General features: G+C 42.4%; 1 protein-coding gene across 1 annotated transcript; it reads right to left on the bottom strand.

Moving 5' to 3' along the window:
• Nucleotides 1–3,499: 3,499 nt before the first annotated feature.
• LOC148828408 (BRD4-interacting chromatin-remodeling complex-associated protein) lies at nucleotides 3,500–23,019 on the bottom strand. The gene is made up of 12 exons (XM_088926066.1): nucleotides 22,979–23,019; nucleotides 21,546–21,588; nucleotides 20,330–20,395; nucleotides 18,137–19,666; nucleotides 17,502–17,771; nucleotides 15,693–16,233; nucleotides 12,757–12,878; nucleotides 9,987–10,045; nucleotides 8,951–9,099; nucleotides 7,589–7,683; nucleotides 6,186–6,288; nucleotides 3,500–4,209 (listed from the first exon to the last, which is right to left on the bottom strand). The coding sequence occupies exons 1-12, from the start codon at nucleotides 23,017–23,019 to the stop codon at nucleotides 3,500–3,502; spliced, it is 3,729 nt and encodes a 1,242-aa protein (XP_088782192.1).
• Between the last annotated feature and the right edge of the window lie 561 nt (nucleotides 23,020–23,580).

Below are 23,580 nucleotides of genomic sequence, written 5' to 3'. Positions count from 1 at the left end.
CTGAGTGGATAAATTAACATACAGCCCTGTTAACTTAGTGTTTAACACTAAGAGGGCCGGCTTGTATTTCAACTTTTGTTGAAACTGTTTAGCACAAACTCGAATTCAGAGGTGTAAATTTAATTTGAATCTTGGAAGGTGCACGATTTGGACTTGTTTTCTTTGCAACCCAAAATATATCTGAACACCTGGAGTCCTCACAAGAAAGTCTCAAGTAGGTTACTCTCCTGCACCACCAAAAAACAGTTTTTGAGAATTTGGCACAGAAGTTTTTATCAGACAAAAGCTGCAGAGTTCAGTGTTTTTGTGTTGACTTGTCACTTCATAAAACACCATTCACTTCTGATTTTTTCTGGAGGAAATGAATACAATGACACTTTAGCATTCACCTTGAAAGTTTTAACTTTCACAAGCAGCACTGACCAACTGGCCTGTGATTCTCATGGAAAGTGCGCTTGAATTCTGTGCAACAGGCTGTAAAATGCCAAACACATATCTTTCTCCTTTTCAGAAACAACACAGCCAACCATATCATCCCCATTATACAAAGGTGGACAAAAATTTAATGAGCGCATTATCCTTATTGTCACAAACTAACCTCAAACAACCTCCAACCCTAAACTACATCACTTCTTGAAAAGATATGAATATACCTTTATCCAGCCAGACAATATCTGTACAATCTTCAGTCTCCTGTTTCCTATACACACCTTTCCACCCATTTGGAATATCCTAGTGCCTTTAACGTGTTGGAATACTTTCTGTAGTTTGTTATTGCTAATTTTATCATATTGATTTCAACATCTCCTTAACAGAAAATAACACCTGTAATTGATAGCCTCTACCTTTTTAAAATTTCAAAAGTGAATACATTTTGTGTATCTTTTTTTTTTTAAGAGTGGCATAATGCCACTCCTCTGTCTCGCATTTCACAATTTTCTAAAAATTCCTCCGTGCTAAAAAACAAGAATTGTGATTTCTTATTTGCTGGTGTCGTTTAATACAGTAGCTGTAAATGTAATGAATGTTAAACAGCTGTTATGGGAATTCTAGAACTGAGACAAAAGCTTTTCTTGTCATTAACAGCTTAACCACTAGCATTAAGCAGAACACTTAAATGAAAGCACACCTTTTGTTAAATGTTCAAATGCCTCAATGTTAAGACTGTTCCTCGTATATTAATTATACTTGAGTCTGTTGTTTTTGGACTCTAACAGCCAGTTAAACTGCCATATTCACAACATAATTTCCTAATTTCCACAGCACTGAAACAAATCGTATACATCTACTCACTGCTGATATGTTTTCTCAGAAATGGAATGGTCCAAGTCCATTTCACTCCCCTGAATATTCACACATTCAACACCCAGGAACACACACACCTATGCACAATCAAGTCATTGCTCTTCAGTTTGATTCAGAAGTTCAATCTCACTGCTTCCAGAGCTAAAGTCTACAACAGAAAGACCAACAGAACAGCCATTACACTACTGTTACGCCTTCACCACAGTGACTGTTCCCAACCATCACTGAAAGGATGAAACTCTTAAATATTGTCTTATTCATTCCTCCACAGATAGGAAGAAGCTCTGCTCCCACTGTATCTTCTGAAACAGACCACAGAGGCACCTTTTGTAGGTTTCCATTTAAAACATTTTTTGAGATGTCACTGAAACTGTCCCCTAATGTAAGCAGATTACATTCTTTTACATTATAACAAAACTACACTGGTGTATTTCCTTCATTTCCATTTCTCTCTGTGACTTTTGGAAAAAGGGGTGGTCCATTTCATATTCCTCCCTGATTGGCAGCTGGAAAAAAATATATCAAAGTAGATAAGCAGACATCAGATCTCAATTCACTACAAACTAGCACATTCACCCCACATTCCTGCTACACAACACGAAATGCATTAGAACAGTCTTGACTGTAAATGAAATCCACATGAAACATTCCCCACCATTTCTCTGACTTCAAAGAGGCAGAGTGTTTTAGTAAAAGTACAAGAAAGAAAAGCTGCACTTCAAAACATTTTCATTTTGTAATTTAGAGTAAATGAAAAAAGCCTGATAAAATCAAAATAAATGCATTCAAATATCAGTGACATCAGCAATTTGACACTGGGAGCAGAATAGTAAAGAAACTTTCAGTTTCTTAGCAGATGCATAATAAAATATGGTCATTTTTTCATGCACACTCTGTTGATTTCTCCTATATTAATAGGGCAAACTATCAGTGTCATTCCAAGTCACAGAAGCCACAACAGGCCTTTTTCCACATAGGAAAATGGTTGTGAACTGCTGTACCTGTTGCTCTAAGAACCAAGTTACAAACACTGGAAGGAATTTTGATCATTTGCTTCAATTTCATTTAAATTTTGCATTACAGTATGGACTTCCCTTGTGATCCAAAACTGTATTGTCTTAGAAGTAAAATACTTTTACATAATTTAAACTTCTTTACATTTAACATCAATTAGAGTTCATAAGGTAAGTGTAAACTAAAGTTTTTGACCCAGTTAAAGTTTTTTTTAGTTACTTCATCATCTCATATTCCAAAGTGCAAACAGACTCCAAGTGGTGAGATTCAATGCACTATGATGGCAATATTCCTGTAGTGAATTGGACCTACACTCTCAGAGCCGTCTGATGAAAAGTCAAATGAGGGAATTCCATACTGAAAGCATAAATCTCTTAGCTACATGGATAGTCCCACTTTTTTGTAGTGTATTAAGTGCTTTTTTGGCATTTGTTTTCAGGAGAACATATAAAAGTTCTATAAGTGAAAGAGCTGTGTTGATATTTAATTCCAAACAACCTTAAGAAATGGTAAAACATTTATAAAAAATAATTTGAAAACATTTAAAATTTTGAAAAGCAAGTGGTTGCCACGTAGAAATTGTTAAAATAGGGATTCAAAACGTCTGCCACCAAACTTCTGTCTCTGCATTCAATTCCCCAAAAAGACAAGTTTTCAACTGTCAAATTAAAACATTCTGATTGGGAGGCTAAGCTGTTTGAGTTATATTTTACAGTAATTACAGCATAATAAAGCTTTTAAATAAATTCTGCAGTAAATGTTCCTGGAACAGTAGATCATTCAGTGCTTAATTGAATGGCAGGACGCCCCTCTTGCAAATTTGCTTTTTTGTAATTTGTCTATTCATTTGGGACTTAAAAAAGGTCTCCTTCCAAATATGAAAAGAATGAATGTATCAGACATCAATATACATTAACAACCATGGCAACCTGCAATAACCTGTGAACATAATTTACTTGAAGCATAGGACAAGATTGACCGTCACTGAAATTCAAACATATCTTCTTATATTTGAATTATTTATAGGTCCAAGAAGCTTTTTTTCCAACAAAATAGAAAAGGTTTTCTTTCAGAATCGCTAACTCGGTGCTGTCAAGTATCTCCTTTTCACTCATTCATTGTCTAATTGCCCCCGCTCCCCCACCCCCGCTGCCCGTACCCTCACACTCACGCACAAACGCTACACCTGTTCATCCAGGATGCTGTTGACCGCCTCCTCCAGGGCGGAGGACGCCCGTGCTTCCTGCTTGTCCTGGGGGGAGGTTGGGCAGCGGGGCCCGGAGGCCAGGGGTCCCTGCAGCCTCTGCAGCTCCAGGATGCTGTCGATGGCGCTCTGGAGGTGCTCGCTGAGCGCGCTGTCCTCTGGCGAGGTGCTGGGCTCCTCCGCGGGACCGGGCCGCGCGCGTTTGGCAGCCGGTGGGCACGGCTCGGTGTCGGTGAGGGGCGACTCCTCTGGGCCACCCGGGTTCTCGGCTGCCTGTGTCCCAGCGAACCCGCCGCTGAACGTTTGAGCCTCTTGTTTGGAGACACCCGAAGGGGACTTGGTCACGCCCTGTGGGGCTTCCCTAAAATCCAGGCCCCGGGCCGAGTTCCCATTGGTAAGCTCCCCGCATTCCTGGTTTTTCCCAGCAGGGACAGCAGAGGCACAGGAAACAGCCTCACCCCTGGACTCACAGGCGGAGTTGTGAACCACCTTCCTGGAGCCGGCCTCGTGCTTAATGGTCAGTTTGAGGCCTCCTCGGCTACTGGATCGGTAGGTCTTGAGGCCGGGGGGGCGATTGGAAAGCATCGCCCACGGTGGAGACGAGCTGCTCCCCTTCAAGGGAGGAGACTGGGCCGCTGGAGACCTGGACTGGACCCCAGGTTTGTACAGGGAGGCAATGAAGGATTCTGTCGAACCAAGAACAGGTCAGCAGAGACAGAAGTTAAAGAAGTTTTAAAAGATAAACAATCCCAGTATAAACTGGCAACAACTTTTGCAAACCTAATTTGCATTTTTGAACTTCCAGCTGGGATGCTGTCTGTGTAAACAACGTGCTGTAAAATGAAACAGGCATGTACAAAATTGTTTTGCCTTCCTTTCATTTACATGTGCATTTTGAGCTATTTGCTATTTTCATTCATAATTCACAACACCAGATTAAACACTTGGTGAACGGGGGACATATGCAGCTCTCACTGATAAACACTCAATACTCCAAGATGCCCTGGCCAACCCAATTCCTTGTGGTGCTAATGCACGTCTGCATGGCCTTCTGGGAAACGCCAGTCACAGTTGACGTGTGGCACAGCCCAGGCTCCTCTACTGGCAAAGTCAACGTTACAGGACTCAACCAGAACTCTGAATAAACATCTTTACCACCGGAGAAGCTGAGCTTATAAAGCTTCTAAAGATATGCCTACTATGACAGCAAATTTAACTAGTGGCCAGTTAAACCTAATGGTATGTCAAAATCAACTTTTTTTCATAATCGCAGTCATAAATCTAAGCCACATCCTTTTAAAAAAATGTAAAATCACTAAGGAAGAAAGCCCTCTTGAGGCATAAATTCATCATCATCCCAACCCTGAAGAAACACTCTCTTTTTTTTTTGTTCCAACTGAGTTTTTCATCCCAAGTGAATTGATTTCAGTTTCTTGTCTGGGGCATATTTTAAAATTTGTGTTAATTTCTTTAAAGGTCAAACAGAATATGCAATTGATATCAACCTACCAATTTCTGAGTTTCAGAATTCCCTTTGTTCTGGTATTCCCTGAAATTTAACCAACTGAACCTCTACAGAAGGTAAGAGACACTCATTGATGGTGTCGAATACAGTGTCATTCTCACCTGTCTCTGCCCATCATGAATTGGTCACCATTAAGAGCTGTTTAGTCATAAATAAGGGCAAGAAAGTAGAGGAGAAGCTCTGTATGCTAAGGTGGAAACAGTACCCTTGAAGACAGGAACTTTAAAACTCAAAGCTGTGTGCAGAAACAAGCTACATAAAAGTCTAAGCAAGCAAATTGATTAAAGGCCTCAGTTAGCACCTGAGATTCACGCAGCACTGGAATGAAAACCAGCAAACTCAGGGGTCACAAATTGAAATATACCAGCTACATGCTTTTTGTTCATCTTGTGAGACATATCCAGCACATTGAACAGCTCTTTGGGCACATTGTGGTGATTCTCATAATTGAAGAGAACAGAACTTTGGGATTCAATCCAGTTGGTACATAAAAATGTGTCCCCTAATTTCTTCTGTATTACACTGTGAAGGGACAGTTTTTTTACATTTATTTGATCAGTAGCATAACACAACATCAAGCCCTGAGACAGAGTGTTCAGAGAGACAGCACCACTTCATCCCATAACTACCAAATGAAGATTATGCATTAACAGTTGGACTGTCTTTCTGCCTCAACCTTAGCATTCCAGGCCATTACAGGATTTTGAACCTTCCTAATTTAGCACTGCATTGATCCCTGATTGTACAATTAACCACAGTGCTGCAGATTATTTTGATAATTAAGAAGAAACTGAGTCTTCTGCTGAACAGTGGAGCTAACTCCAGCTCCCGTATCTGTCTGACATCACAGACTTTCAGAGGTTTCAAGAGGTTCATTTATTGTCAAGAGTCACTCAGGCACAAGATACAATAAATCTCATAATGTTCTTCACACCAAGTATACAGTAGCATGAGTTTCCAAAGCTAAAGAGACGAGCATAATGTCTTGTCCCTGAATAAATTTCCTATTTTCTGAGAGGAAGAAAAAAAGAGCAAATCTAATAATACTACAACAAACAAGAATGGTATTTTAAAAAACTCCGTGTTGATTGCTGCCCCCCTACACACAAAAAAATGAGAGAGCGAATCAGGTCTCACCTGGGTCCAGTTTGGCTATCCTCTTTTCCTCACTCAGTGCTGCCCTCTCATCTTGCAGGAAGAGGCGCTCCAGCATCACCATCTCTGCCGATGGACTCACCTGCTGAAAAGCAGACAGAACACAGTGCAGTGAGTGCACAGAGTCCGAGCAGACAGAACACAGTGTAGTGAGTGCACAGAGTCCGGGCAGACAGAGCAAAGTGCAGTGAGTGCACAGAGTCAGGGCAGACAGAGCAAAGTGCAGTGAGTGCACAGAGTCCGGGCAGACAGAGCAAAGTGCAGTGAGTGCACAGGGTCCAGGCGGACAGAACACAGTGCAGTGAGTGCATAGAGTCTGGGCAGACGGAGCACAGAGCAGTGAGTGCACAGAGTCCAAGCAGACAGAGTCAGAGCAGACAGAGCACAGTGTAGTGAGCACACACTGGCTTACAGACATAGCAAAGAGACCCCAAAAAATAAAAGAACCAGTCAAAACAGACAGTACATTATACTATTTTGATCATTCAGGAGGTTTTGGGCAGAAGGCTACTTGTCTCAGGTCTTCATAGTGTAGAATTGTTTCCTGTCAGTGTTCAAATAGCAGATGTAGCACATTTAAATTACAAGAGCAGCAGGGCAAGCATCTGGTGGATGTGCTCTTTTTTCTTTTTCAGTCATTGACTTTCGATCAAAATTACCTGTGCATTCAACTTATAGCAGCAGCAGCGTGTTCCAGGGAGTTAGAACAAGAAAGCATTTGCAAAGATGCTTTTCTAAATGACAGACAGGCAAACAGTAAAACAGCCTCAACAGCTCCAATCCATTATGAAGATTACATGTCCATATGAACAAAAGAGGTAAAAGAATAGAGAGAGTTTGAAAAGGAGACTGAAGACGTGACTGTGATTTTTCTGCTGTGCATTCATCCTGCCATTTTAAATGCTCTTTCGATAATTCACAAATTTCACTGGCTACCAGTCCCTGCTCAACTCCACTTCATGATTTTGTGCTTTTGCTAGAGATAAACAGACAGGACTTTACCATTTTCAACCGCCAACAGCAGCCACCTGAAGCCTCAGCTGTTCAGGCATCACCTGCTACCCAGCCTTGTTGTTTAAGCCAATGTCCTGGCTTGAAGAAACAGCTAGGTGAGATCCTCAGATCAGCTGAGAAACTCTCATTTCTAGCCTTTCTCATGTTTTCTTTTAAATACTGATTCAGCACTGAGTCAGCTACTCCTACTTACCTCTTTCTCCTCTGTCAGATATTGCAAAGTCATTCTGGTGCCTCTCTGACCTACACTCAGAACCACGATGGGCTGCTGTGTAGAATTATGTAGATCTTAATCTATGTCTGTAAGTCACCTCAGATGCAGGCATCAGCCAACAGAGAATGAACATCAGATGTTCCAGATGCTGTCTTACCTGTGCCTCCTGAAGCAGCAGCTGCCGGTACTTGTTGAGCATGTCCTGAGTGCGTTTCAACAGCAGACTGGACACCACTTCAAACTGCTCGTCCACTGCACACAGAAGAGAGATCGCTGGTCAAGGGCTGGGATCTCAGGGCCACATGGTCCACCACCCTGAGCAATGTGGCTAGGGGGGTATAAGTATTACCCATGCTTTTTTCTGTAACCTTAGTATAAATATTAATCTAGAAGGTTTGCGTCAATCTCGCTAGGTCAAACTACCACATAAGATGATATTTGTGGCTGATCCTTAAGTCTTAACATATTTGTATTTGCTGCAAAACTGTCCCAGCTATTTTAAATGATAATCATACATTTAATGTTCAATGAAAATGAAGAATTATATGTCCACAGCTTCTCTGCAATGAACTATTTTAGTTTCTGCAAAATGATGCCCATAGGACACACAAATTCTTTCTGTTCCTTTAGAGGTCATTTAATTTGAGAGTATAAGAACAGAATTGTGCTAAACAACAGAACTGTACTTTGCCTGTTCCTTGTAGGCATTGTTGTAAGATAAGCTACAAATAAGCTTTTAAACAGCTGGTCCACCACGTCAGTGTTTCCCAATCTGTGGTCCATGGACCACTTGCGGTCAATGATAAGCTGCACAAAGCGGTTTCTACAACAACTCAGTTCTATTAATCTATCTGTTACTTGTGAATACAAAGCCTGAGAGGAAAAGTCATATGGAAAAAGATTAAAGCAAAATGAGGTTTCATTTGATATTTCATAGTAAAATGAAAAAGAGGAAAGCAATTTAAATCGTACTTCTGACCTTCACTTAGTGAAAAAAAGTATAATTCTCAATCTCTGTAAGAAAGTAGCACAAAGTTCAGCTCACCCACCCGAAGAAACTAAAAATCGCTATCATAAATAAACATTTCAGTTTCTACTCCTACAAGCATACTTGTGCGTACATTAAAATGAGTTTGAAAACAGTTTTGGGTGTCAACAAAGCGTCCATGAGTGAAATCCAGAATTAAAGGTAATGCCTACTTTAAAGAAAGGCTTGGATCCACTGCATTATTTTGCTATGTTTTAACACATTGTTACAGGTGACTCAAAATGTGAAACTTTTTTGAAAAGCTACCTTATTCAGCAAAAGATGAGTTTGGTTCAGTAATAGAGAAGTCAGTGTCCTTGGTTGTCATAGCAAGTCAGTATCCATCTTCAGTCAGGTCCTCAGAGTGCGGTTGTTAGATATGCAATAGGATGCCCCTAGTCGACACAGATTTCCTGGAACGCTGCCTTTTGACTACCGACAGCTGATTCCACACTGGAAAACAATGACAGGCCCATACGAGCCCTGACTCACCTCTGTAAAAGTCCTCGGTGCTAGGCAGCACCCCCACACAGGTGTGATAGGGGAGCAAGCGGCTCAGGCTGTTCTCCAGGGAGACAAAGGGAGTGCTGACATCGGGGTCCATCACGGAGCTGTGATCCGAGCAGATCTGCTGCTGGAACCTGGGGTACAGTCACACGACAGGGCCTAGTGAAAGCACCCAGCTGAGGCTCCAATCTAACAACTTTGTCTGCTGACCACAGAACATTTGACCTCTGCCTGCTCTCAGTGGTATTTTCAGAAGTGTCACAGAAAAAATACTTTTTACTAAATTTCTTTTTGGTAGTGATTCTTTTTACCTCGGGTTGCAAACATTCAACATTTGCTCAAACTGCTACATTTTAACTGGAATTCCACTTTGTGGCCTTATATCTAGAGTATCAGGGTTTCAGTAAAACTAAACATGAAGTAGTATGTAATAACATCACCTTCTCAGATGCCCAAATATTATTTATTTTTATCTTGCTTTATATATTTTTTTAAAAAAGTGCTAGAGAAATACATTAGAATAACCCATATATGCCATTATACTTTTCCAGCTACCGATTAGGGGTTCTTCTATGGTGACCAAAAATTTGACTTTTTTATATCTGCATATGGACATCATCACTCAGGATTTCAGCAAAACACTTTCTTTCACCTTCAGTTACTGACAGCAGCCTGTCTTTTGAGAGACTCCATTCAGTTAATATATCTATGGTTCATAATAATAGTTGTCTGGTTATTGTGTTCTTGCAAGTAAATAAGCTGAGAACAACTGAACATAGAAATCTTAATTGTGTCTTGGGATAAAACAAAACAATAGGGTAAATAATGGGAATTTTAGATATGTAATTACTTGTTCCCTATCTATGATAACTTCATGATTTGTGTAGAACTGTATTTTTAATTACAGGCAGTTAAAGAGTAACAGAGTTGATGATGTTACCACGAATCACCCTAGATGTTTAGACAAAAATTCTCAAACACCCTTGTCAGTCCCCCCAATCTGATCTCCTTGGACTCTGACCTTTGTCTCCTGAGCAGAGCATTCACGGGTCTCTCCACGCTCCCTGTCTGGACTGGTGGCTAACAGACAAGACATGAACAGGTTAAAATTTAACAGCTCAAATTTAAGCATCTACACATCTTATCATGATGCACAGGTCCTATCTCTGCACAGTCCCAACGAAAACGGGATACCCTATTTCTTTAAAGGCTGTCCAATGTGTGCAGACCAATCCATGATCAATAGTTTCTCAATACGTTGTTTTACCAAATACTTTAGATTGCATTACAAATATGTCTAAAACAGTTTAATCTTAAACTGGTCAATCCTTAATTCTCACTATAAACATTCCCATTCTATCTACAATGCCCTTGTCTGTTTGGGGGTGTTACAAATAAGCTATCTGTGCAACCTTTACCTGGGTAAAGGAGGGATGATTTTTCAATTTGCTAGCTAATATTCTATCAGCTCTCGTGAGATTTGCATGCAGGATCTGCATATTTTCAATTAGTTCTACAATATTTCACCTAGGCTAATGGCTGCTAGAGACAACCAATCTTTCTGCAGTGGGATGCTTATATTACAATATCATGTGCAAAACATTAATATAGTTATTTTTTTCAAATTATGATTTATTAAGAATACCAATCAAGGGAATGCAAGAAAACTGGAATAAAAATTACGAAGTTTCACAACATTACATTGTATCAGTCTAGGTTATTCACAGAATCAGAGATTTGTAAACCCTATGTATACAAAGATGCACAAATTTTTAATTATGAAATATATAAGAAATATATGATAAATATACTACTTTATCAGTTGTATAAGTAGTAATAACATGACTGAAGTAACTGGTGATTATAGGCATGTGTATCAGTAGAATAGCATCTGTTTAACAAAGAGTGATCAAGTAAGTACACTGTACACAAACTAATTAAACCCCTGCTAATGAATGTAAGCATAATTTTAGCAACATATGTCGCTAATACAGTAAGCACCATGGATCAAATACCCACATGTGGTCCAATTAGCATTTAATTTCTTACCAATCTCAGCTGATATTCAGCACACCAAGTGATTTTTGTAAAGAGAAAATTTCATGTCTAGTATTTTTTTTAATAACTGAGACTACTTCTCATTAAGTTCACAATAGCCAATATTAACACAATGCCCGGTCATGTATTTGAATCATGAACATAATTTTTTTCACCCTTTGCATAACATAGGTGTGAAAACATGTGTACTGTAAGTATCAAAAGACAGAAACTTGGGCAACCTGACATATTTTAACTATATATGAGCTTTCAGTAATAGTTCATGATAAAATCAGGGCTTGCATTTCAAGCAAAATTAATATTAGCTGCATGCAAGTCATTTTTTCAGTGACAGGACACATGTTAACACATTAATCCTGTACACTATGAAAGTTACAGGTGTTTTTCCTCTGCTTATCTGTCTGATCGCAAGAGTTCAGAGCTACCAGCATAAACACCAGAAGCAACATTATACCTTCAGACTCCAGAACAAGCAGTGGCAATATCGAAATACTGTAATATGTAAAAACATAGGACTTAACGAACGCCTGCAACTGCCCAAGAGATAAGTTTATTACAAAATCTCTGGGTGGAGTGGTGGCACTGTGGCTAAGGATCTGCGCCTGTGGCTGCAAGGTTGCCGGTTCAAATTCCGCGGCTGGCAGAGGAATCCTACTCCGTTGGGCACCTGAGCAAGGCCCTTAATCCCAACTGCTTCAGGGGGTGCCGTATAAATGGCTGACCCTGTGCTCTGACCTCAAGCTTCTCTCTCCCTGTCCGTGTGTCTCATGGAGAGCAAGCTGGGATATGCAAAAAGACAAATTCCTAATGCAAGAAATTGAAAATGGTTAATAAAGTGATCTTATCTTATCTTAACAATTCTCATCTGTGACATTCTCTGTAAGTCTTGACCTGAACTGCTGATGCCAGCATTACAGGACTCGGCCTTGTTCACCAAGCATGTGCCTTAATGACTGAGTGACAATCTTAAAGTCCAAATGATTTCAGTCATTTAGAATCGCCCATTATATTTTTACTCTCCCCACCCAATTTGGAAATGTCATTTGTGTGTCTTTCCTGTCTCAGATCAATACTATGAACCCCACAGACGGGAGAATGAGCAAGTGGAACAATACTTGTCTGAGTCACTTTTCCACCTTCATGGCAGATGTCTATCAATACGTCGCAGGCAGCACCACCCTGTGCAGGAGGATGAACTCTGACTGGAGGACAGGCTTGTCCCTCAGTGACAGCACAGCCCTATGCAGGTGAGTCATCTCTGATTGGAGGACAGACCTGTTCCTCACTGCCAGCACTATAAGCCACCAAGCATCTTTACCAGCTAAGCCACACAAGTGACCCCAGATTCAGTTTACTTTTTTAATATACAGTATATTAACTGCAGCATAATCCAATACAAAGAGACATGCCCTCAAACTGAAAGCATTTGTACAGCCTCAAATGTCAAAGTTCTCCAGTTGAAAAGTTCATGACATTGATGCTGAGCTTGAAGTCTTTTTTAAACGTGTCATTGTATCACAATCAAAATCAAAAAGAAAAGCATATATATGTATTTTAAACAGGAATACTGAAATAGCCAGATATTGCAAACGCCCCTGGAGATTTCTCATGTTATCTTTTTTAAAAGGTTTAAAGACCAGGTGTAAGAAATATATTGACTTTTGGAGGTCAGCAGTGTGGTGTTATAGTGATTTTATCTGGGCGTATGATGAAGAATCAGGTTTCCTTCTCACCTGTGGCTGCAGCAGTGTCTGAATGAGTGGCCCCTGAACCGGAGGCCCCTGGACTTTCGGGGAGGCAGGCCGGAGCCCCAGGGTCAGCACTTTCCCATCCACAGCCAGCACAGCAGCAGGCTCTGTCAGAGGAGACAGAGAGGGGTGTGTAAGACAAGGAAACCCACAAGGTCACAACTGTAACAACGGAGGCTCACTCTAAGCTGCTGTGGAGCTACATATGTCTGAACATTGATGTTCAAAAATGGATTTGCTCTGTTCTGTGTTATTAAGATTGTAAAAGGTTACGAGTCTACTCAAGAAGCAAAGTATGTGTGGGTGACAGAGGTAATGCAAGTCATGTTTTTGAAGACAAGTGGGTGGGAAAATTAGATATCAGTCCATCAGAAGATGAACAGAAAATAATAAGCACATTTTACCACCAAGAATCAGAATTCTACTATTAACTACTACTATCTGTCACAAATAAGTCCATAAATTAGCTATTGAGCAGATGCCCTCATCTGTATCAACGTAGAAAGAACAAAGAATGAACTATGTTTACAAAAGAGCTAATTCTGCAATGCCTTGTTTAATTTAGTACCATAATGAGGTCACACCCTGCCAGTAAAACCCTTTTTTCAGACATAACAGGGCTAACAGCTTACCTCTAAAGGAAATATCACTCCATAGATACTCAAATACCACATTACTTGAAACCAGTCTATCAATGCAGAAAGTTTCAAATTAAGTTTGTTTACTAACTACCAAACAGACCAGATGGACCAAGAGCCTGATTCAAACCCAGGGTCTAGCCTCATACATTTCACTTAACCACTGCACAACACAGACTACTGAACATCACACAGCATCCCTTTAAGAAGTAATGGTGAAAAAAGTAGATTGTACCGTATCCTGAGGAATTCCAAAACAGGATTTTGTCTCTTCCCATTGGGAGACTAAATCACATTGCAGCAGACAACTGCCTCCAGGTGACTGCCCAGCCAGTAAAGTGCCTCTTGGAAACTAAGCGATCCAGGTGGTTACTCTATGGAAAAGCCCTGCTGATGACCTGATTTTCAAGTCATGCTCATGTAAGCAGTTACTTTATAGGCATTGTGATTTTTGATGCTCTGCAGCCCTGAAGGACAATCACTGTCTCTAGGCACACACCTGAACCCAATTTACAATGCTTTCTTGTAATTCTTAAGGTTTGCATAGCATCCTCAAGAAAGACCTATTTGGTTTGTTAATCACATTCAGAGAGCTTCCCTATAAAGCACTTGTGGGTTGGTACCATCTATACATCCATCCATCATTGTCTAATCTGCTAATCCAGTACAGGGCCATCCAGCAAGGGATGGACACAAGGCAAGATACACCCTGGATGGGATGTCAGTCCATAGCAGGGGGTTAATACCATAGAACAGTAAAGAACAGTCGGATTTGTCCATATCTGAATTCTGGTGACTATGATTGTCCTACAAGGTACGATAATGGAATAGAGCACAGGAATAACCTGCAGATAAGGCTATGAGGATATGAAAAGTGAAATAACCAGATACTAAAGGAATGAGAGAAAAACAATTGGTCACCAACAACACACAAATTCAAAAGAAGACTGGCATAGGTTCTTAAATTAAATAGGGCATGTAACAGAAATGTTTTTACCACTGCCAATGTTGTATATTTAAAGTGTTTAACAAAAGACGTTGCATTATTATAACTTATACACATTTTTTTGTAAAATAGAACCTGTGTATTTACAGTTATGCCCTGCACAAAAAAAATGTCAGCAGTGCTTGATGTTTGCATCTCTTGAAATAACCAGCAAACTAAATATCAGGTGGGAATCAAGACTGTCAAGAAAGGCCATTTGAATTCTCTCATTAAACAAAATAGATACATTTGACTGTGAATCGACAAATTGGAAGACAGTGATAAAAATAGGTCAACCACATCACATGGAGTTTTTTACCCGGAAGCACATTCATTGTCAGATAGCGCATCAAGCAGCACCACACACAACTGACCCTTCTCCTGACAGCAGAACTTTACTATTACTGTCTTCTCTTGCTGAATCAGAACTGACTGGGTTCTAGCAACCAGCACCCAAGCATTTTGAGCACTAACATTAGATTCTTAGGAAATGCCTATGTTTTTCTGCATTCTGGTGGCATAATTAACTTGTCTTTATGCATGCTGATATTCTCACACTGAAAACCCTACAATACCAGCTATGGCACGGCATTGCGGCAGAATGACTTTCTTACCACACCATTTTTAAAACATTGAGTTGCACCAGCAGCAGCAGCTGTCATTAAAACGATTTCATCTATCACTGCGAGGGCACGTGGGGTTTTTACTCTTACTGGAATACTACTCTGGGGATGCCACTTCCCATAGCCTGAGTTCTTACTGAATGAAATAACTGGCTTGGATTGAACAGAAAAGATTTGCTTTTGCTGGGTCAGTATTTTAAATTTGTCTGACGGTGACACAAGTTCGTTCACATACAAGATTCTTTTTCTTTAAATGGAGAACCGTGAGCACTGCCACTTACGGAGACAATTGGATTTGGACATTGTACTCACACGGGGAAAACGACGCCTCAGACATGCCCACCCGTTAAGCCATTGACCTTTTAACTTTCTGCCAACTCTGTGGCGATGCGCAGGAGATCTGACTCTGAACGGAGGAGTGGTGCATCCCTCACTGATGTCATACAGCTCGATTGCTATTGTGATTTCTGGATCATAGAGCTCAACCTTCAGCAGTCGGGTCACATCACACTTAAACATTACAATTTGCTGCAAAAGGAAATGCTAGTTTTTGAAGATGGACTTAACACTTCTTCTTGTCCGTTACACCGCCAAGTGTCATTCCTATCATTTCACACTCCTGTCCCTAATGAACTTTGGTTTCAGGCTCCACTGCCCAGCCATGTAGATACTCACTGTTAATCATCCTGGGGTGAGGCACAGGCTCCGTCTGGCTCCGAAGCCCTGATGTAGGCTTGCCTGGTATGGACAAGGATGCTGGCTGCTGCGTGGGTGGACTAGTGGGTAATGGACAGGATACAGTGCCCCCTGGTGTTAAGACCCGTCCAAGCGTTGCTGCCTTCGGGGGTCTGGGCACTGGAGACAAGGGCGGCAGCACCTGTCCCTGGCCGGGCCCTGACACTGCTAGTGTCACTGTCTGTCCACTGGGCGGTGAGGAGAAGCTCACCGGGGGTGCACTCTGAGAGGTCTGCCCTATCAGAGGCGAGCATAGAGTTCCCGTATGTCCACTCCCCGGGTTCGTGGGTGGAGTCGCCTGAGTCGCATTGGTTAATGGAGAGGAGAGGGCGACAGCCTGCCCTGTCAAGTGCATATTGGGGGCAGCAGCACTGGGGGCAGCAGCACTTCCCAGAGGGGATGGGAGGGTGACCGCCTGGGCTGCGGGTGAAGAGCCTGTGGTGTGGCTTGTGGCAGGTGGGGATGGCAACTGTAGAACCTGCTGTTGAAAGACACAAGAATAACTTTAACAACCACAAATCACCAGAACAACAAACTGAATCACTTTGCTACAGGCATAGAGTTCTTAGGACTATAGCAGAAAAACATCAGAACACAATCAATAGCCCATTCAGCTTTCCTGTGGCTTGTTAGCTAAGTTGATTTTAATGATTGCAGTGCTACAGTGTCCACAAAAACAGGAGATGCTTTCAGGAAGGAAAAAGGCAAGGCTGTGATAAAGAAAGACAAGATAGGATCTTGGATAAAGATTAAGATCATAATGTAAAACAAGAAAAAAAGAAAAGACAAACATAGTACACGTGCATCATGGACAGCTACTGTAATTAAAACCAGATACATATCATGGATGAGAATTTGCCATTAAAGTTTAACATACTGTAGAATTCAGTTACATTCACCTGATGAAACTCTGAATTTTAGCTGAGCTTGCTAGGGCCCCTGTAGATGAATTACATTTTCTGAACAGCTGAATAATATTTGGAATCTGCATTCTGTGTTAAGGTTGAAACACATATTTATATATGATAAAATCTTATTCCTAACACAACATTTATGGTAACTCGGGAGACTTTCCATGACTATGTCAAAAGTACAAAAACCTCTCCAGAGGGTCTTTGTAATAAAAGTATTTCAAAAATACACTGAACTGAGCTGTGACTTCTTGTATCCCCTAAAATACTTTCTGTAACACGGTGGCGGTGCTTAGACTTCATCTGATCTTCAATTCAACACTATGCACTCCCCACCAAATGAAAGTTTTATTCCAACCTATCTGCAACTCTTCTTTCAAGCTCCCCTCTGTCTAATGTACGGCACCTGTTTCAAGTCCACAGCATCAAAAAAAGTATTTTACTATTTAATGAAAACAGCTGCTTAGGTAAATCAATCAAAACTGATTTTCTTAGTTAAACTAATCAAAGGAAAAGGGTAGAGGAGTCAAAACTCAAAAGGATCAACAGAGTTATCTTTTCTCTGGGTCTGGGAGCATCAACACAAAGCCCTTTTTCCAACATTGAGACAATCAACAAATGAAGATGGCATACAGTAATCCCACAGAGCCAAAAAGGTTTTGAGCTACCTATTTTTTGTTTCTAACAATGGCCATTTCAATGTCACAAGGTGGTCACACTTTTGCAGATTCCACACAAACCTCTATTCACAGCGCAGGGCTCCCTACTGCCTAATGAGCAGAGACAAAAAGTCACTGTGTAAAGAACACGAAATATTCTTCACAGCATGAAAAGGCACCTGCTGCAGATGATGGACGAAGAGCTGTTTCAGCGGGGTGACACTACGCCCCTCTTCCAGGCCGAGCGGGCTCTCAGGCTCTGGAGCCAGGCTGTCCTTCCGGAGCAGCGCGGGCTGGTCCTGAAGCTGCAAGGCAGCGTGGGCTGGGAGCGAGGTCACGACCTGGGGCTGCACAACCATGGGGGTGAGGAGCTGCAGCTCTGGCTGGGGTGTGGCCTGGGCTTGAACAGGAACGGCTGGCTGGAGTTGGGCTGGCTCTTGCTCTTGAGTCTAAGAGACACAGTCATCACGCTGATGAAACTGCAGAGCAACTTCTTGACTCTTCCCCATTAAAGGTACTAGTAACTCAAACACATCAAGTGTTTCACTATAAAATTCAATTTAAGTGATGCTGTGATAAATATACTATTTGCTCATTACCCAGAGCCCTGAAATATCTCTATTTCTTCCTTGAAATGGTCTGGACTTCCTCCAAAGAGCAATCAAGGTGCTCTTAGGCTGAATGTGATTGTTAGGATCTACTGCAAATTATAAGCAATCTTCCAGCATAACTGGCATGCCTACAGCTTTAGTGTCATGAATTAAATAGAATTATTACTGAGACCAGATTTAGCTGAAACAATCTGTATACGGACCTGAGGCAGGTGAATTAGCTGCTCCTCAGAAGAGACTCCTTCCACTTCTTGGACTCCTTCTTCCTCCCTGGGCCTCTCTGGGAGCAGCAGGGCAGGGGATTGAAGGCTGGAAGAGCCCTCAGCTCCCGTAAGGGCTGCTCGCTGGCCCTGAGACACAAAGGGTAGACCCTGCACTACCGATGGGCCATTCACAATGGACACTGAAGCCAGATCTGGAGGTGTATTGTGCTGGACACTAACAGTTGGACCCAAAACCCCCTGACTGTTGAGAACAGTGATTTGGTTCCCCAAGGTGGTGCTGTGGAGCAGGGTGCCTCTCTGACCTGGGGCCTGAGAGGCAAAGGCCCCAGCTAGGTGGGCTGGCATCTGAAAAATTGCAGGGGCGGTAGGCTGCAGTTGCAGAGGTCCAGAGAGAATGGTGCCCTGTCTGACAGCAAGCTGGCCAGTGGGTGTCGTGAATACAGGGCTAAAATTCAGCTGCCCAGGAGGTGAAGTCAGAATCTGGGCACCATCAACCAGCTGACCAGAGGGTCCGTGTCTGACTGCTTGACCGGCAGGGCCTGCCGTGCTCAGGAGTTGGCGGGCTGTGCTGGGTGGCTGGGGCCCATGAACAGGGGGCTGTCCTGGCAGGATGAACTGGTTGGGTGCTGGGAAGATGCCCTGTTGCTGGATAACAATGCTGCCCGTCTGGTTGAGCAACTGCAGGCTGAGAGGCTTGCTCAAGCCCTGAGAGGGCGGGGGTGGCTGCTTGGCACTGGGGGCGGTGGACAGCAGGATATTAGGGGAGGATGTTCCAGAAACAAAAGTTAAGCCTGGAGAAGTCTTCTGGCCGGGGGGCTTGGGGCTGATCTGGACCAGTCGGGGTTGGATACTGACTGGCAGCTTGGGCTGGATAGGCAGGGGGGCCCTGGGGAGCAGAATGCCAGGGGTGGGACTGGCTCTGAGCGCCGGGGCAGTGAAGAGAGGACGCCCATTCACACTGGGCAGGGCCTTCTGGATCAGCACGCCAGACGCCTGAGTTGGGTTAAGGGAGAAGGAGGGCTCGGAGGTCGGGGAAGGGAAGACAGTGCCTGGGAGTAGACCCATGAGCTGAGGGGCAGTGGGTTTCAGAGAAGGACATCCAGGCCCCACAGCTAGCAGAGACGGTTGGGGCGGCTCCACAGCTACTTGAGTGTCTTTTGGCACCAGGTTTTGGGCGGTCAGTGGCTTGGGCAGGAAGTGAGGAGGTGCGGACAGTAGGGTGCCCGCAGGGTACTGCAGGGACTCGCCAGACTGTGCCAGCCCCGCCTCCTGGGCCAGAGTCTGCTCGGTGATGTCCGCCTCCTGCAAGCTCTGCCGCAGAATATCACAGGCCTCCTCCTCCTCCGCCTCTCCTGACACCCCTCCATCCTGCTCCCTGTCCTGCTCCACTGGAGCCCGGCTCCCTTCAGGGGACCCCAGCAGCGCCTCCTCCAGGAAGGACAGGTCCACACAGCCAGGAGGTGGGGCATCTTGGGATGGGGGGTCATCTGCCAGCAGGGAGACCGGGCTCTGGAACAACAGACACAAGGGAGTTTGACCATCAGATCCTCTTTCCTTCGTCAGAAAACTCCACATCACTTAGTGGTCCATGAAATCACTGAAATAATTTAAGACATATTTCTCCCAATCAGTCCTACTGATTAAAACCTACATATTGCAATTGTGGGGCACTTAGAAAATACAGTAAAAACAGTTTTAGCACAGGTCCTAGAGTGCTTCCATCTGCAATCAGCAATAACCTACAAGTCTCCTGGCGCTGCAAGTTAAATGGCCTCAGGGAGGACAGGGTCAGTGAGAGCTCCCAGGACATCATGCCACTACTGTTAGATGGAATGGTGTCAGCTAGGATTTCCTGGCATTCTGAGCACCAGTAACCTGTAACAGTTCAGGAGGACAAGATTTTGTTATATATTCAGTAAGGGCTCTCCCACCATGACCATCTGACGCCTGCATAAGTTCCTATAAATCACCTCGCAAACAACAGAAACAGGCTTGTCAATACTCCAGCAGGAGCTGTATACTGTTTTCATCTCTCCTAGACTGACTGGAGCAGTGACCAAGATTGAACTAAATGTGACTGGAAGACAAGAAGGAAACCAACTGCTGAAGATGAAAGCGGCCTTGATTAGTAGGACCCAGGGAATGTGATCACGGGGCCACCTGCATACTCACTGTGCTGTCTGCAAAGAGGGAGGGGTCAGATTCGGAGGGGTTAATGAGCAGGTCCCCACTCTCCAGCTGCCAAAACGAAAAGAGCTGTGTCAGCTTAACAGACGGATTTAAGAGTTATCAAAGGTCTTCGTGACTTTGAAGAGAATTGAGACCTGATACCTCTAAACAGATCAGTCTGACTCTAGGACCTGAATTGAATGAGGGCTGTTAAGGTCTCATGACAGTCAAAAAACAGAATAGTACCTACCCTTCATTATGACTCACTTTCTAGGATTAAACTGTTTTCCTGTCCCATGTCCCTTTTGCAAAATCGTGCAACTGTCAACTGGCACTCTTGTGTAATTGTATAAATATGCAAACATATCTTTCTAAATTACTCCTTTTTGTGCAGCAAAATAATTTCCCTAAATGTCACTGCTGCCATGACACTTAGAACCAGACTAGGCTCACTGCTAAAATTGCAGCTGCAAGACTTGCACATTTACCTATCTATAAATAAATTAAAATGATGAAAATACCTGCTAAGTCAACAAAGGATAAGAAAACAAATGAGGATACCACATTGTAAGTAATGATATGTTGTTCTTAGGTGATCATGAGACCATTAACTCACACTAGTGTGTAAAACATTCCTGCAATGCACATTCCAGCTTTAATGGCTTACAATGTGCACCCCCTTTCTCCTCACCTTTAATGGCAAGACCACCCTACCTTGCTGTAAACCAAACCTTGTATAAAGCCATAAGGGCATGAATTCACGTGTTTAGTAAAAATAAGCACTTTTTTATTTTGATACAAGTAGCTATGTCCTCTGTGATGATGTGAGACACACCACACAAATGAAGCCATTCATACACAATGGACTTATTCAGCAAAAGCCAAACAACTCATCTCAGTAGTTCAGGAGAGAACATGTTTATCTCTTTGTCATCTTTGCACTGTATCATTGCCATACAGCTGCCTCACCAAGGACATTCCTCAATGTGCGTTTCCAGTGCTGCTCTACAAGTTAGAGTGAAAAAGTGCAAAATCTTCCAAAAGAAACAACACAGTTCCCTTCCAAGAGATATTTCCTCCACCTGCTTGAGGCTCCTGTGTAAAATTATGTCAAGTGGCTGACTGCTTATGTCTCAGGCAAGGAGCTAATAGGTCTTTTGAAATAGTGCACCCGGCTTCGCTACACAGAGAGGTTGTCTGGAGTGACAGGAAGATTTACCTCATTGGTTCCATGGAGGAAGTCATTCAGGGCTTGGGGATCACTGGGAACAGAGAAGACACAGAAGAGTAACGGCATAGTAATGTGTAATGTATCAGCAGAGCAGGACAGGTTAGCTAAGCGCGGCTGCCTGCAAGACGTTTCCGCAATGAAGTGCCAACTGTCCACAATAAAACTCTGTTAAGCTTCCAGTACACTTAACCTGTGAGTGCCCATCGCATCCTTTACAGGATAGAGAGAACAGGCATGTTCTTTGAACATCAGCACTGGTGTATTTAAGTTCAGCCTTATCCCTGTGTAGCTTTAGTGTTATAGTGTGTATAGCTGTGCATTTTCTAAGAATTATGTGAATACTGTCTTTCCAAATACAACAACTGAGGCGAATTTGAAAAGCAAGCCAGAAACATTCAGAAATTTCTTTAGCACACAAGCCCACAAAGATGAGACGAAGGGACACGAAGAGCTGAAAACAGCAGCAGCAAGAATGACTGAAATGGTTGCAGGCAAAAGAATGCAGACAAAGACGTGAGTAGCTTGGTGTTACTAGGTTAATCTCAAAGACACTCTCTGTGAATTACAAAAGCATTTTTGAAACAGTTGAAACAGACTTGTTTCTTTAACTGGTATACGCCAAGCCCAACAGCAACACTAAAACCTGCAGGTTCTTTTCACAGTCTAACAATTTACCCTCTTTCAGAGGCTACTTTAGTTAACCTGTATTTTACAGTAAAAATCCACCTTCCCAAACCAAATCTGTTGGCATCTTAGTCAGAGTTTAATTGCATCAAGGAAAGTGAAAATGCACCACAGTGCAAAGACACTCAGTCAATCGCATGCCTTGAATCATTTTGGAGAAAACACAGCATCATTCGAAAATAAAACGAAAATTATTGTAAAGTATATTTAAATCACAAACACAGCACTTCATGTTCTAACATATAAAAACCTTCAATTTTGCAAGAATGGAGTTAGTTTAATTTTTATACTAGAGTATGCTTATTTTTGACACTATTGAAACTCTTGCTCTTAATTTTAGGCGGGATATGTGTATGCAATATGAAAGGGAATCACAGTTTTCACAAACTGAAACAGAATCACAAACCAGGGCCAATTTTCCCAGAAGCCAATTAACCTACCAGTTTTGGACTATGGAAGGAAACCAGAGCACTCAGAGGAAACTATGCAAACATGGGGAGAACATATAAACTCCACACAGACAGCACCCCAGGTCTGGAACTGAAACCAGGGCCCCAACACTGAGAGGCAAGCTAACCACTTGCCAGCATGCCATCTGATAAAATCTCTTTCAAAATCAAGTCATCTGTTTTTGTCAACATGGATTACATTTTGAGCACAACTGAAAATCCTTTAAAGGAGCGGGCGGCTCAGAGTCAAGGTATGAGAGAAGCTTTGTGAACTGCAGGTTTACTCACCACAAAACATCAAGCAAACAGGTGCCATCTTCATCATCCATGTCAACTGAATGAGGTGGACAAGAAACAAGACAAGAGTCTGGTTAACTGACAGAAATTCACAGAGCAAGTGAATTCTAGTATTGATCTCCTAAAGCTCACTGAGAACCTCTTTCCCCACACCTGTCAGCAAGTCTTTAAAAAAAATGGAAGTACAGAGTGAGAGCCTGGAAAAAAAATTGTCTTTTTGACAAATATTTAAATGCAATTTGTATGTGGGTGTTAACGCTTTGTTAGTACAGTATGTCATTTTTTCATATTGTAAACGTGGGTTCATTTATTCAAAGAAAAAAGATTTGTGGAGTCAATTTGGCCCATCTAACCTAACTCACAGGAGATAATTGATGTTAGGATCTCATCCAGCACTTTATTGAAAGAAGCCAGGGTTTCGACTTCAAAAACACTGTTTGGCCAAAAGATTAGGTACACCAGTTTTTGCTCTTCCAGCCTCACAGACTCCCTACCATTCACCCCTCCTTAAGTAATTGTCACTGTCCAATTGCTACAGGGAAATTGGAACACAGAAAGCACATAAGGGTGACAATAAGCAGAAACAGACAAGT

Source organism: Atractosteus spatula, chromosome 9 (genome assembly GCF_055471065.1).
Source record: "Atractosteus spatula isolate fAtrSpa1 chromosome 9, fAtrSpa1.hap1, whole genome shotgun sequence".
Lineage (NCBI taxonomy): Eukaryota > Metazoa > Chordata > Actinopteri > Semionotiformes > Lepisosteidae > Atractosteus > Atractosteus spatula.
Note: the sequence above shows the minus strand (reverse complement) of the source record. Positions and strands in the feature narration are given on the sequence as shown.

What these genes read in the sequence shown, in the direction of transcription:
- LOC148828408 (XM_088926066.1), bottom strand. Translation starts at nt 23,019, where the DNA reads ATGGATGATGAAGATGGCACCTGTTTGCTTGATGTTTTGTG. An exon ending in TGTTTGCTTGATGTTTTGTG is followed by an intron (nt 21,589 to 22,978) that starts GTGAGTAAACCT and finishes CTCTGTTCCCAG; the next exon opens with TGATCCCCAAGCCCTGAATG. An exon ending in TCACCCCAGGATGATTAACA is followed by an intron (nt 12,879 to 15,692) that starts GTGAGTATCTAC and finishes CTCCTCTGACAG; the next exon opens with AGCCTGCTGCTGTGCTGGCT.